Source organism: Leptinotarsa decemlineata, unplaced genomic scaffold (assembly GCF_025532065.1).
Source record: "Leptinotarsa decemlineata unplaced genomic scaffold, Ldec_3_MD MMD2_tig00026354_RagTag_RagTag, whole genome shotgun sequence".
In the NCBI taxonomy this organism is placed as follows: Eukaryota; Metazoa; Arthropoda; class Insecta; order Coleoptera; family Chrysomelidae; genus Leptinotarsa; species Leptinotarsa decemlineata.
Genome location: NW_027412702.1, coordinates 22,434,670 through 22,450,186, shown reverse-complemented (window position 1 = coordinate 22,450,186; position 15,517 = coordinate 22,434,670). Strand labels below are relative to the sequence as shown.

Here is a 15,517-nt window from a genome sequence, read left to right as displayed (position 1 = left end):
GAAGATGCGAGTTTTATGTTATATGTATGCTATTAGGGTAGTCTGGTAAACGACTCTATCACAGAGTGTAAAGGTAGGGTTTGTTGAGGACCATAATCTGCAAGTTTTCATTCCTGACGTTTCGTCTATAGTTGCGTAGGAGTAAGAAGAATAGCTCTGTTTGCCGTAGCGGCATACACCACCATATATGGTGGTGTATGCCGCTACACCACCATGTATGGTGGTGTATGCCGCTCCTTCGATATCTTCTTCGAGGTATCTCCTTCGATATCTCCTTCGATAAATGTTTACCGAATTCGTAAACGAAATGTACAGACCATGGCTAACAAACCCGGAAAATAGCTTTGACACTGTCTCTATTATATTGACGGGTAAAAAAATCTGTTTTCCATCAGGAATGAACGATATTGGGAATTATAACAGATTCTGAAGTAGTGTTGAGGTTTCACAGTATTCTTCTTCTGAAACTCTAACGCATTTTTTCCCAAACAAATTTCATTTGATATTTGCGTGAACATTTTATTTGTATTTGTTAATTTAGGACTCAGTAAACATTATATTAGTATCTGGTAATTTAGGGCTCAGTTATGTCATGAAATGTAATGAAATATATATTTAGTTGTTATTGAGTTTAGGAGAACAATTGTGTATATATATTTTTATATTAACCCATATATTTTATTTACATACTGTAACTGATTATGTCAATGATAATTACCTATATTACTTCAACAATACAGTTTTTTAATTCTGATTTTGATTTTATTAACCCTTTTTTTCTTTTCAGATGAATTCTAGGGTATTTATTTTCATAGAAATATGATAATAAAATGGTCTAGTTAAATTTTATCTAAAATTATACTTTGAGTTTGACTTCCTTCTCAACAACACATACGAAGTGGAAAAGCCGATATTTCCTAATTGATTGTAATTGAAATTAATTAAGGTTAATTGCTCATATGCCTATATAATGCCATACTATAAAAGTTAGGGCTCTTTATGAGTTCTTGATATAGAATCTTCGATTATACGTGGCAAGTTTTGATTATAATGCAGTTCAAAAAGTCATGTTCATGAAAAGAAGTACATTAATTGTCACCCCGAGAAGGTAAATGTCAAAACTGAATAATTACATCCCGAGTAAACTCGCAAATTCAGCGAAAGGAATAAAAATTCCAAAAAGTGATCACCCACACAAGTGTGCATTCTCGGAGCCCATTCATCATTCCTTGTTCAACCTTCTCAAGTTACCATTACTGTTTGCTGTGGTGCTATACTGTAGCCGTGTGGGTGTAAAGCTGACCATTAGCCATTCCCTGACTTTGTCTTTTTGTATGGTTTTATCAACGGTTGTTCTCGTGTAAAAACGCTATCGCTTATCTTCGAGTATGACTTCATCCTACCAACATTGTTTCTACGAGTGTGATAAAAAGTTTCATAAATATCAAGACAATAGATCATAATCTGATGACTATCAAAATAGTGAGTAATTTTTTTAGGGTATAAAAAGCATATCAAGATGTTTCTCTTCATAAATAGCAAATGAAATTTTCAAAAACAAAAGCTGAAGGTTATTTGCTCTTTATTACTTGAATATATTATCAGAGGTTTCAGTTAAATCTTGAATTTTGAAAGGAATGCCTGTATTGGATTACACTTTCAAATGTTTTCATAAAAGTTTTTTGATAAATTCCATTTGTAGTGTTCTAACAAAACTCTAGCAGGCAAAATCTCAAAAAAAACAAAGACAGACTAAATCATTCTGAAAAATTTTTCAGAATAACTGCCTGAGTGATTTTCATTCATTCTAGTATTATCCATATGGCTGAAATGACAATCATCGCGATGGTTCTTGGGTTCTCTTCGAACTCAACGTGTTAGGTTAATGACTTGAGTCTATAATGATTCAATTAGTGAATTTTATCTCAAATCAATTAGTATTATGGATTAAAGTCCCCACAGTCTCTGTCTGTCTATCTGAACAACATTAACTCAAAAACTAAACTGCCTACATATTGTTCTTTTTTATAGGTATACAAAAGTCCGTGGTGGCATATGAATATCTTTTGAGGATACCTCACTAAATTCAATCTCAAAAAAATGGTAACATATTATACCACGTCAAATAAATAAATAAGTATAAGCATTTCATGCACTTCACACAATTCAAATGGGTATCTAGAAGTAACTGGGGTACTTTGCTTTGCTAAGGGAATTAATATGAGATTGTGTGTAATTGGAGTTAAAGATAAACTTAGAAATACCTATAAGTGGTAGATGAATCTTGTTTTATATGGGCATGTCGAAGAGTAACTATCTATATTTTTCAGAATCTTTGGAAATTATCCACTTGTGAAAAAACTGAACATTCATCTTCTGCAACTAATACTATTGTAAACGAAAGGATTGATATAAATAAATGAAATGACTATTCAACGACTCAATTCACTGACATTCTTCTATTAAAAATACAGTTAGAACTGCACAAAATGGAGTTGGAACATTTTACTGCATGTAAAGACAGTGATTTCAAAAAGTAGATTAATATCGGAAAACTCTACTAACAAAAAAAATTATGGAAACCTTTTTCCGTTATTCATTTCAAAAACATAAGATCAAATTTTCAAATATATTATGTAATGAAGAAGTTTACCAACAATAAAATGGGTTCTTCATAACACAAAAATCTCTACTAATATTATAAATGCGAATGTAAGTTTGTTTGTTACGGTTTCACGCGAAAACTCCTCAACCGATTATCATGAAATTTTGTACACTTGTTATTTGAGGTATTAGAAGTAACATAGGATACTTTTGATGGAAAAAATTATTTTTTATGTAAGAGAAAAAAATTTGTTTTTCAAAAAAATCTCAAAATCTAGCTACAACCCTTAGTGCCGTAATACCGTCGTACTGTATTATTGACAGTCACGACAATATCCAATCCAATCCAATTGACTACAATTTCAGCTGTTGGGAATTTCTCTATATTTATTGTTATTTTCTTCTGTCACCCACAAGCGAAGCCGCGGGTGAAAGCTAGTAACGGAATAAAGGAAATACGGAATAAAATAGTTACTTTTATTTATTTAAATGCTATTTTCATATATTGCTTATATAAGCCTCGTTATCCAATTCACATTTTTTCCATATAATTGATGATAATAATTACACATTTGTCTAATTATTTTTGGTTAGTTAGTGTTTAATTTTCATCCAGTTACGGATCAGTGTATTCACAATATTTCAATTTTCCATATAAATGTCAACAATTACTATTTATAATGTATCGAAAAATATTATTCATGTCTAATCTAGATACTCATCTATCCTTTCAGTTAAAACATTCCTGATTAATACTTTTGAACACGTTTCTTTGTCTCATGGGATGAGGGACTTCTTCCCCATTGAAAAAACCACGAGGGAAATCCACAGGGGATGAATTCACAATATCACAAACAATTACTACCACCAAGGGTGGAAATAGGCATCAACCAATAAAGATCATCAGATAATGCCAGTCAAAATGTCATCGTTTATTGTTATCATTTATATTAGCTTTATTTGTGGAGGGGCGAATGAAAATATAAATTAGTGTCACTTTTGAAAAAGAAGGAGGATCATATTTCCAAAATGTTTATAATGCTTCTAATTGATTCAAGTTTTGAAAGTTATAATTTAGTTCAACTCAAACTTTTTAAATATTTTGAATACAGTTTTGAACAGATCCAATTTTTACGAAATTATTGGGCGTGAATGTTTTGCAAGTAATCAATGGCTTGTTAACTGGTAGAACTCTGTTTATAAAATACGAAGATACAACATCTACGCTCATTAAGGTTCCATCAGGAGTACCGCAGGGATCCCATATGGGCCCACTGCCGTTCAACTTGTTTGTATCGGACAAATAGTTTGTTTTCAAATATTCAGAATTTCTTATGTTTGTAGGTGATCTCAAATTTTATCGAGAACTTACTTGTGTAGGTGTAGAAATAATTTGTTAGAGGTTAACATTAATAAGTGTCAAATCATTACGTTCGCTAAAAATAGAAGTCCAATATTATCTGAATAAATATTGAAAGAGAAAAATTTATTCTGGTAGTTGAATTTGATTGCGAAATTAATTTTAGTCTCATTCAAGTATCAGAAATTGTAGCAAAAAGTCTCAAAATGCTGGGTTTTGTGTTGAGAATTTCTACTGATTTTTCAATTAAAACAAAAAAGATGTTATATTGTTCTTTCGTAAGATCCATTCTTGAATATTGCTCTGTTATATGGGTCCCATACTATAATGTAAATATCGATTTGATTGAGAATGTGTAAATTTTTTTTTAAAGGAATTGTGCTTTTCACTTTGGTACTCAACGAAATGAATATGAGTACAGTCAACTCTCAACCGAGTTAAATATTAAAATCACTGGAAGATATTCGAAAATACTTTGTAGTTTGTCACATTTTGTTAAATATATTTTGGTAAATTGTCCTTGCCGTTGAATAATGTGATTCGTTTTTGTAGCTCCATATCTCAAAAATATTCATTATGGTGTGTCACGGTATTTACTAATCGATAGAGAATTTTGTACGCTATACATACAAGTTTCTCAACATTTAACCATCCTGATTCTTGCATTGCTAGGGATATATAGTCGTATTTCCGTATACCAAACGAGAAACGTAGACAGCTAATTATGAATGCGCTGTAGTCGGAGAGCATCTGATTGTTTTAAATCAGATCCATAAATACTGCCGCAATAGGAAATTTTTGACATAATCAGAGACTCGCATAGTCTAAGTTTTAAATTTGTGTTGAGCAAATCACGATTAGGAAAAAGCTGTCTGAGAACGTTATAAGAAGATCGGTTCAAGTAGCTGACATGTTTAGTAAAGCGAAGTTCCAGATCAAACCACAATCCTAAATTTTTTATCTCGGCCACGGAGGGAAGTATTTCGTTTTCGATGCGAACTTGAAAAGTAGAGTTGGTGAGCTCTCTGTTCTTCTTAGCTCCGAACATCATTATTGCGGATTTGTCAGAATTGAGCTTGAGCTTGTGGGCTGTAGAAATGTCAAAGATGGCTTGGAGATCGTTATTAATATACGACTGAGCAGATGTAGACTCGCCAGGCGAAAAAGAGAAATATAACTGCGTGTCGTCTGCATAGTGATGTATATTGCATTTTTTACGGACAGATAAAAATCACAAATATACAAGCTAAAAAACAAGGGCCCAAGGATAGATCCTTGTGGCACTCCCTTCAATACCGGTAACGCATCTGAAACAACTTCATCCACAACAACTCTTTGAGTACGATTCTTCAGATAGTTTTCTAAGAGTGACACTGTTTTCCAAGAAAAACCGAAGTAGACAAGTTTGTCACACAATATCTCATGATCTAGAATCTAGTGTGTCGAATGCCTTGCTGTAATCTAGAAGTAATAAACAGGTCAAATTTTGTTCATCTGCAGCTTGAAAAATATCGTCTGTAATTGGCAGAAGAGCCGTGGTGGTACTATGCTGAGGTCAGAATCCTGATTGTACAGATTGTTATAATATGATTTTCATTGACGTACTCATTAATCTGATTTTTCAGTATCGATTCCACTACTTTAGAGAGACACGGTAGAATTGTAATTGGTCTTAGGTCAGAAATGACAGTAGGTGAGTTACACTTTGCCAGAGGAATAACCAATCCATCCTTCCAACATTCTGGAAATTATCAACTGGTAATGATAAAGTTTATGAGAAAGGTGAAGTGATTTATCAAAAAAGAGTCAATGAGATTGATCATTTATCTGTTTTTTATTCGAAAACTTTGGAAGGCTTGGAAATCGAGGAAATCTCCTGAGGAAGCTAACTTGGTTAGCGAAACGCGCGTCGAGAGACCGTAATTTTGTTCTGGTTCTGGGGAAGTGTTTTCAATAGATAGATAGTATTGATAGTTGCAACTTGATTCTGGAGCGCCCATATTCAAAAAAGAGAAAAAGGAGAAAATAAAGGTATATAAAAATATGGTTTTATGGCGTCAGGTTTCGATGATGATTTTTTTCTGCAAGAGGAAATGTTATAAAATATGTTTTCATAAGGATTGAGAAGAAGTCTCAATTCCTCTGCCTTTTCTTTCCCGGCTCGAACTAACACCAATTATTTGATGAAACGCTACATCTGCCAAGCAACAAAAGGTCACTTTTCCAACAATATTCGTACAATAAACGACCCTTTCCCCCACTAACTGATCGTTCACCCTTACCTCACAGACGCAGGCGACTTGTTCCTGGGTGAATCCAAAACTGGGTAGCGGGCTGTGCCTCGTCGGCGGCGGAGGGCTGTAAGGGGGCGTGGCATTTGTTACGGAGACGGTGCTCTGGCCACCCCCGTATCCTAGCCCCGCCGACAGCATCGTGTTTTCTGGACGGTCTCGATCACGATAGTTTCTTTATGTTTTGGTCATTTTCCGGGACTCGTCTGGGAATGGCTGTTGCTGTATTGGAGGCGGTAGCGACTGAGAGGGTTGGCATGCCTGTGAACAAAATATGCAGTTAGAGTGGGTTGTTATAATTAACATCTGCTACTATGCTCATACAGAATGCTACAAAGAACCTTGAGAAATTTTCCGGGGATTTGGGGCAAAAATGCTCGAATACATCACATCTTTAGTAAGTGGGCATACTTGAAGACTGGCTATAAGTCAAAAAATAACAATGATAAACAATAATAATAATATGTGTTTGCCATTCAATTTGAAATATAAATAATCTCAGTTAACTACAAAAGAATATAGAGAAAAATTGTATATAGATATCATATTAAAATCACATATATGGTTAATATAAATAGAGTTAGTTATATAATAGATACATAATAGGTTCATTGTATAGAACATCAGTCACATTTCAATCAAACATACAAAACGCCCTATTTTTAAAAGTAAAACAAACAAAAAATGGATAAATTGAGCTACTGAGTATACAATTCCAACCACATATACCTACATCTTTCACAAGCATTTTATATATGTATTTTTTACATTAACATATTGGTGTATTTGTGTTCTGGGCAAACCTGAGATCCAAACTTCAAGCTTATTTTTGAACATATTAATGCCAATCATCTGAAGGAACAATTCTTTCAGGTCAGTCTTCAGTAACCTACACTGTAGGTTTATTGGATTGATAGCTATCAGAGGCCAAATAGCCCGAAACCGGTCTGCTAGTGTGTCCGTTCCAATGATTGAAAATCTATTTCGGCAGTTGTATCTCCAAAAGCATATGGAGGAGTTTCTTCTGTGAAGAATCCTGCACTGACACTTGTCAGTGCAACATTCTTCGTTGTATTAGCTAGAAAAGTAGTTGTTTTCTGATAGGTATCAGTTCATGAATCTACTGTGTAGGTAAAGCAAGACTTGCCTGAACGAATTGTTCCTTTACTTTAGATGATTCGAATATATCAATTTATTTTTTCGTTTTCTTTTTTTTAAACAAACTCCCAGACAAGTAGACTTTAGAAGTCCTTTGGCTTACGAGAAATAAAAAAATTGAAAAATTAACTCGAAATTAACACTGCTCTCATTTGTTGGTTACTTCTGAACCCTTATGAGTATTTAAAATTTTTCATTCTTTAATTTTGCAGGATTTTCATGGTATTCACAATTGTGTTGCTCAGTAGGCTGAATTATATGCATAAGTAGGTAGTGGTGATTGTGCTTCAGTACTGGTGCACTCGCACATTTGTAATTTTCTAGTCTAACTAAAAATTAAACTCCATCATTATCATCGTCAATTTTACTAATTTTGTATGAAATGCAATAAAAAATTGTTTTTTACTGAGACAAAGATAAACATAACATTTAGAGCAACGAAATGATCTGTCCGAACACCTCTCTAAGTGACAATATAGAGGACTCTTCGATTTATCTTCACAGGCCAGTGGTGGAAGCCATCATATCTCTGGTCAGTTTTTAGCATATGAGTAATCCTTGGGATCTTTTGTATAGGTCCTGCAGCATAAAACTCAAATGAAACTGGAATTTGTGAACATAAACGAATTTCGAAAACTGTTTGTCAAGAGCAGAGTGGCGCAGTGGAAGCGTGCTGGGCCCATAACCCAGAGGTCCGTGGATCGAAACCACGCTCTGCTAATAATATTTTTTAATTATTTTTTTTGTTACGATTATTCGTTTTGATATTTGATGTTATAAGAAACCCTGGAATTTTGATAATGGATCCAATTATTCTTGAAATATTTGAGTGTTCAACTTGAAAGGGTTATATTTTTAGGGGTGACAAATTTTTTTGGAAAGAAAGTTTTTGGCTTTCTACTACTCCATCTTGATAAAAAATAAAATTAAAAAAATGTGAGAATTTTCCAAAGAAACTAAGGAAGCAAACAATTTTAAAAGAAGTAACTTCATACATAGATCTGTAGATCATGCAAAGAAGTAATTTTCAGACACACACTGGAAAAAAAGCCCTCCTGAAACAGCTAGTTTCATATAAACATTGAATTAAACGAAAGAAAAATTCTTTCGAAACAAGTATTTTTATATAAATACTTAATTATACAAAAACAATTTTCTCTACTCAGTTGTATTCCAAACATTTGTTAAAAATTGAATCAAATATCATTCATTTAGTATACTGCGTATACTTTAGGCAACGTACCGCAAAGCGCGCGCTACGTTGCTCATTTTGACAAATAATTTTTATTATTTGCACGTGTTGTGCAACTCGCGATTAACTAACCAGGTTGACGTCTTCAAGAGATGAAAAAAACTCAGTTTTCAGGATATGAAGAAAACTCAGTTTCCTGGAGACTCCAAATTGGGATACTGTAGTTCTGGTGTTTGGCAAAAGTGCTTTTTTTGAAAATAGCGTATAAAATACAAATGATACAATACTAAAAATGTTTTCAAGGACGCAAAGGAAGTTCAATCAGGAATATTCTTCAGTCAATATAATGTCTGAGTTTATCAATCGATTTTTTTTCAAAACGATATTTCCAACATTTTTGCTCCACAACCTGTCATTCAAACCAATGATCATGTGTATCTGAGCAGAAACTTCAAATGATTCCTTCTAGGAATCGATAACGGTTCGACGAATTTTGGGAAAATGTTGACAAATCACCAGACTAACATATTGAGTTTCAAAACAGGTGAATACCTCCAGCCTTGGCAATTAATCATCCTTCGCTGACGGCAGACTTTATGGGAGGTTATTAAAGACTTGTACCGACTAATAAACTACATTATGCTTTTCTAAACATCCTCAAGAGGGTGACATTTCCACTTATTCCTCTCGAAGTGGCACATATGTGTGACCTACAAAACCCCAGGCAATGATCTATTGCTGCACGACATGTGATTGTAATGAATTGAACAATTTTTGAATGAGATGGTTACGATACTGATGAATAGCGAAAAGCTCGAATATATCACACCACACAATATATACAGACAGTTCTTTTTTCGTTTAATTGTGCGGCAACAACTTCATGGTCATTAGAAGTTAATCCAACTCATAAAGATACTAGCGGTCCGACCATGATGTTCTAGAATAGTCCAGAACATTCCAAAGTATTTTTAAACGTGGTGGAATGTTGGAGAATAGTCTGGAACGTTCTGGAAAACCCCGGAACATCTCAATTCGATGGGTTATGTGATAGCTCTCTATCCCCCATTTGCAAAGAAGGTTCTAGTTTTCATGTGAGGGCGTGCTTTTGAAGATACGCGGAATGGAAGTTTGGCTCTCTGGAAGTTCTAAAACATTTCAGTACATCCCGAAACATTCCGGAATGTGGTACAAGGTTCGTTCACAATTTGGAGCGTTTCGAAACATTCCAGATCAGTGTGGAATAATCAAGGAAGTTATATGTTTGTTTGATAGTGTTTGGCCATGGTTCATTAGTTCGGACTTCCAATACAATTGAAAATTGAAATACAAAGCTGAAAATAACAATTGAACAAAAAATGCAAATAAAAAAAATTAAAAGAAATCAAACCAAGTAACTTCACGACGTTTCGGTAGTTAGTATCACCAGTGTTCTTCTCTGTGAACGATCTAATCTTGAGACCACGTGATGTTATGGTCTCTTAGTTTCACCGATATAGGTTTTGCCGCACTGGTTTTCGTGAGGCTGCTACGGATGTTTTGATGCTGTACTTGGACCCAAATCACGTATCCTTTTCGATAATTCTCTGATGTAGGAAAATGCAAGCACTGTCTGCTAGAATATGGGTTTCCATACGCTACGCCAGCTTGACTGAATACGTTGTTGGACAACATATATGCGGCTTCTTTGAGTTTCCTCCTAAACCACTGTTCCTCCCCAATCGTATTGGTTCTTTTAAGGATTTTAAATTATTTTATATCATATTAGACAATGGAAGTCCGAACTAATGAAAAAGAGAGTTATACAATGTTGTGGTAGCTATGGAAAAGGTTCGCCTTTTCACTTAAAAGGCCTGCTTTTAAAAATATTAGTGGTGGCTTTTCCAGTATTAGGAAATTAATAGTATCCAATTATATTCCATATCTCTACTAATGATACTTTCTGTATTACTAATTTTTGAAAAATATTATATCAAGTAATATTTCTGGAAAATTTTCTATTGGTAAAATTTTTGCTTTTATGAAGGATGAACAAATTTTTGGATTACATTTTTCAGTAAAAAATTTTTATTTTCCATGAATTTTTGATGAAATGATAAATGGTAATCTACATTTTTTGGTGTGATATAACAATTGATTGTCAATATATCCTCACCTCTGTGAGTAATTTTGGTGTTGAATCAAAAGAAATACTTTTTCAACTATTTCTTTTGATTCAACACTTTACTGCTCATTTCCCAACTATTATCTAATTGATTGAAATTTTCATTTGATATCCAGCTGCCTGAGTTTGTTCAATTCTAATAATAACTAATACCTATATCATTATATACACAATATAGAAACGCATAAATTTATGGTTCCAGGAAAGAAATTAACACTTGCATGTTATAATCAATCTAATCACCAATTACTCTGAACGACTGGGTTCAATTTATTATCATAATTAACCAAAACCAAATACTCTCATTTGAATAATGTAATTGGTATTCTTCCATGCATTATAGTTGATGTTATTTCTAATAACACTGTTACAATCATTACCAACGATTTTGCCCTGATATACAACAACTATTTGAAAATTACGTAGCGTGGATATTAGAGATCATATCAGTTGATTAGATTTATAAACATCCACATCTTAGATTGATAGGTCGGCAGGAATAAACGCATATACATTTTTCCTCGAAAGCAAAATATCTCAGACAGATTGGTGTGATGTTTTACTAGTAATAAAAATGGCATTTTTTCATGCGATTATTTACATATGATATCCAGAAATCTCAAGATTATAACGAAACTTATTCGTATAATTAGATATTTTCATTCGAATGGATAGGTCATTAATAATTTCAATGAAATCGAAAAGAATACGCGACGTATTGGTGGTGCATCTAGGCGCGTCAAGAAGGTCGGCTAATGTTGAAAAACACGAGTTTAGTCACTTACATTCTTTTTTCATATATTCTAACAATGTGTCTTTCCAAACAAATGTTCTTGTTGAAATTTCTCGTTATTCAGCTAATAAGATTTTCTGATTGATTCGGCTGTTACTTGATGAAGATCCATAGTAATTTCATAAACTAAACATCAAATCGTGACGTGTTTATGAAATAAATAGGACTTATTTACCTTGAGAATTGATTTTTTTCCTTCCATAATACATATTTGATGTTAGAGAGATTTTCAAATTCTAGAACGGATACTGATCAATACGACATCTCGATTTTCAGCTGAAAGTTCAGCAGAACTAAGTTGATTAATTTTTTCTTAAAATCCACTTCAAACTGAAGTTATTGTTGAATGAATCAGTAAGGGAATTATGATCTACAATAGTTCAATATGCAATTGCCTCAAATCAATTTTGCAATTGTAATTTGGTATAGGTTTGGACACTGTACCGAGGATAGATACATACACATGAGATATAATTCAATGTCCATCGTGGTATAAGCCAAGGAAGTAGTTGTTTTCAGGCTGGCGTTTACCAGAACCTACTGTGTAGATACTTTGGGTTAGACCCAAACTTTGAAGCCTTCGGGCCATAATGATTTTTTCAGTTCGTTCCAAGGGCCAATTTCTGCCCTTAACTATATTTCTAGACTAGGATAGTCGAAAAGTGCGTGACCTAAGTAAAGTTACGCTTTTTTGCATTTCAATTATTATTGTGTATTGTGACACTTAACGACATCTAGTGGCGAGTAGTGGTACTATGTACTATCTTTTTCAGCTACCCGGTAGGTGGCATTAGGCGTAATTAAATATTTGGAATTATCGCGTTGGTTCGAGAAAGTTCTGGTTCTAGCTAGTGTATTCCGATCACCTCGAGATGGCAGTAATAATAATTGCATATAAAAAGGCTAGCGGCGCAACTGCGAGTTAGTCTGCGTAGGAAAGGCCAAGGAAGCGAAACTGTCTATTGTGAAATAAAGTAACACCCGTCGATAAAAGTATTTTGATTTGACTTATTGTTTTTATGTGTGATTTGTTAGTATGAAAAAGAAGCGAAAAATCAACAGTGAATGCAGAACGTTCCAAGAAAAATGGAACTTTCAGTATTTTGTGATTGAGTCAAGTAATAAGGCGCTATGTTTAATTTGTAATGAAACCATAGCTGTTCTCAAAGACTATAACATTAAACGACACTATGAATCGAAACATCTTCAAAGTTACTCCAAGTATACAGGAAGTTTGCGGAAGGAAAAATTTGAAGCTTTGAAACGCGAGCTCAAATCGCAGCAATCTTTGTTTACCAAAGCGAATACTGAACAAGATTCTGCAACTCGCGCTAGCTTTCGTGTGGCTCTTGAAATCGGAAAACGTGGCAAACCATTCACCGATGGAGAAATGATAAAAGAATGCTTGATTGCAGTAGCTGAAGAAATATGCCCCGAAAAGGTTAATTTATTTAAAAGTGTCAGTTTGTCAGCAAACACCGTGGTTCGGAGGGTGCAAGACATCGCAGAAAATATATCATCTCAACTGTCTGACAAAAATGGACATCATGAGTGGTTTTCTCTAGCATTTGGATGAGTCAACGGATGTGTCAGATACTGCTCAGGTGTTGATTTTTATTCGCGGAGTAGATAAAAGCTATGAAGTGTATGAAGAACTTCTTGATATCGATAGTAGTCACGGCACGACAACTGGGGCAGATATTTTTAAGGGAGTTGAAAATGCCATTAATAAAAAGAACCTTCGATGGAGAAATTTGAAATCTATAACAACTGTTGGAGGTAAAAATATGTATGGTAAAAATAAAGGAGTGGATGCACTTGTGTCAAAGGCTGTAGAAAATGATGATGGTACAAAACCATTAGTATTACATTGTATCATTCATCAACAGTCCTTGTGCGGAAAATGTTTGGATATGTCTGAAATTCTAAAAACCAGTCATATCAGATGTTAACTTCATCAGATCCACTGGGCTGAATCACCGACAATTCCGCGAGTTTATTCAACATATTGGAGAAAATGATTTACCGTATCATACTGCCGTTCGCTGGCTTAGTTGCGGAAAAGTCCTTATGTGCTTTTTTGAACTTCGAGCAGAGATCGAAATTTTTTTAAATGAGCAGCAGCGCTCTTTTGCCGATTCAGAAAATAATGAATGGATGTGGAAGTTAGCCTTCTATGTCCATTTGACAAATCATATGAACGAACTGAATTTGAGATTGCAAGGAGAAAATCAGCTTCTCCCTGATTTATACACCAATATCAAATCCTTCAGGCAGAAAATAATACTATTTTAATCGCAACTGAACAACAATTAGGTAATCATTGGCTGTCGCGGGCCAGATTGATGACAGTAAATCATTGGCTGTCGCGGGCCGGATTGATGATACTGGCGGGCTGGATTTGGCCCGCGGGCCGTAGTTTGGAGACCACTGGTTAGGTGAATATTTCGAAATTTCATTTCAAAATATTTATTTTCTTGATCGTGATTTGATTACCAATGTTGATTACTCTTCGTGAAACAGACATAGAATTTTGTCTCGTTGTCTCGTTGAAGATATATTTTGGTTCTCTTAAATATACTATTCTGATGATTTTTTAATGTGCGTTTTTGAAAGAAATTGTTTGTATAGAATGAAGGAATCGCATGTTGAACGATAAACCCTCGTTAAATCTTAGCTCGCATATGTTTCGACTTCTGAGGGTGGTCGATCGACAGCTGATTAACGCTAAAACAGGTTTCACTAACAAAGATCGCTCCAGTAGGCATCAACCTGATGAATTGGAAAATTGAGGGAAGATGTGTCTCGTTGGCTGAAATGATCATTGCAGGCAATCAATTGAGGAAGCTTAATTGTGTTCCTTTGGAAGTTAACTCAAAGCGTGTCACATGCAATGAAAAAATTGCACCCTAACACACTATGATTCAAGTAAATGTGACAATAAATTCCATTTATTTGTAGGTTAGGTTAGATTAGATCAAAAGTGAGTGGGACTATTTGACCCACCACCGCAACCCGCAAGGGTTTATTGTGGCTCACACCTATTTACACTCGGCCAAATAAACCCAGCTTGTTAACAAAGCCGAACTCTAAGGAACCTGATTCGGTCCCCAGCGGGGCAGGCACAAAGTATATGCACTGCTGTTTCATCATTTTCCATCATCAGAGGCGACACATACTGTCTTTCAACAGTCCGAGTTTCTGTATATGATGATTCAGATGACAGTGACCTATGAGAAGGCCTGTTCATTTGTAATTTCGAAATAATTCATTTGGGTACTATACCAGCTGCTGAAAAATCGGAAAAAGTAACTTTGCTGAATTCTTAACACGCCCTTACTGGGATTGAAAAACTCATAGTACAAGGAGACAATATACAACGCTCGATACATTACTACCACCTAGCATAGCACAGTGATAATCTGCAAGCAGGAAATATCCTTCCAAGAAATGTCTTCAATAACGTTGATCTACGGAGTGTGATCTTTTTGAGCTCCTATCACGCATCTCAGGCTGTTGAATGCTAACTTCTCTATATTACCTTTCTCCTTTCAACATTTTAAATTGAGTAACATTGAGACTACTAATACTATGAAATAAATATTTTGCACAGAGAAATGTGAATTGGCATTACAATAAAATATTTTTCCTTCAAGTTTGTGGAGAAGCCCCATTTTTTGTATGGGTAGTATTTTTCTGTACTATTGCAAAAAAGTTACTTTTTTCTACGATTGCAAATTTGAAACAACTTGACTTGAAATCATGTGACTGAATTTGACATTTCTCGACAGAATCTCACATAACTATGGCACCAATGTTAAAGTTCTTTTTGATGGATAAAATAACGATGGTTATTTTTTGGCCAAACCCAGGAGGTATTGAAGCATATTTTGAACTTGTAAGTAAATTCCCTTAATACACTATTTTGCTACGTTCTCTGTCCGAGGTAATGAAC

General features: G+C 34.4%; 1 protein-coding gene and 1 non-coding gene across 2 annotated transcripts in view; one reads left to right on the top strand and one right to left on the bottom strand.

Annotated features, from left to right (window-relative positions):
- Positions 1-15,517, bottom strand: part of LOC111505193 (homeobox protein six1) — a 60,803-nt gene that overhangs the window by 43,085 nt on the left and 2,201 nt on the right. The window contains exon 2 of the mRNA XM_023159968.2: positions 6,247-6,516. Coding sequence (XP_023015736.1) covers positions 6,247-6,396 — 150 coding nt within the window. The 5' untranslated portion in view covers positions 6,397-6,516. The remainder of the gene's footprint in view (positions 1-6,246; positions 6,517-15,517) is intronic.
- TRNAM-CAU (transfer RNA methionine (anticodon CAU)) lies at positions 8,062-8,133 on the top strand. Its single transcript has one exon. It is a non-coding gene; the product is annotated as a tRNA-Met (tRNA).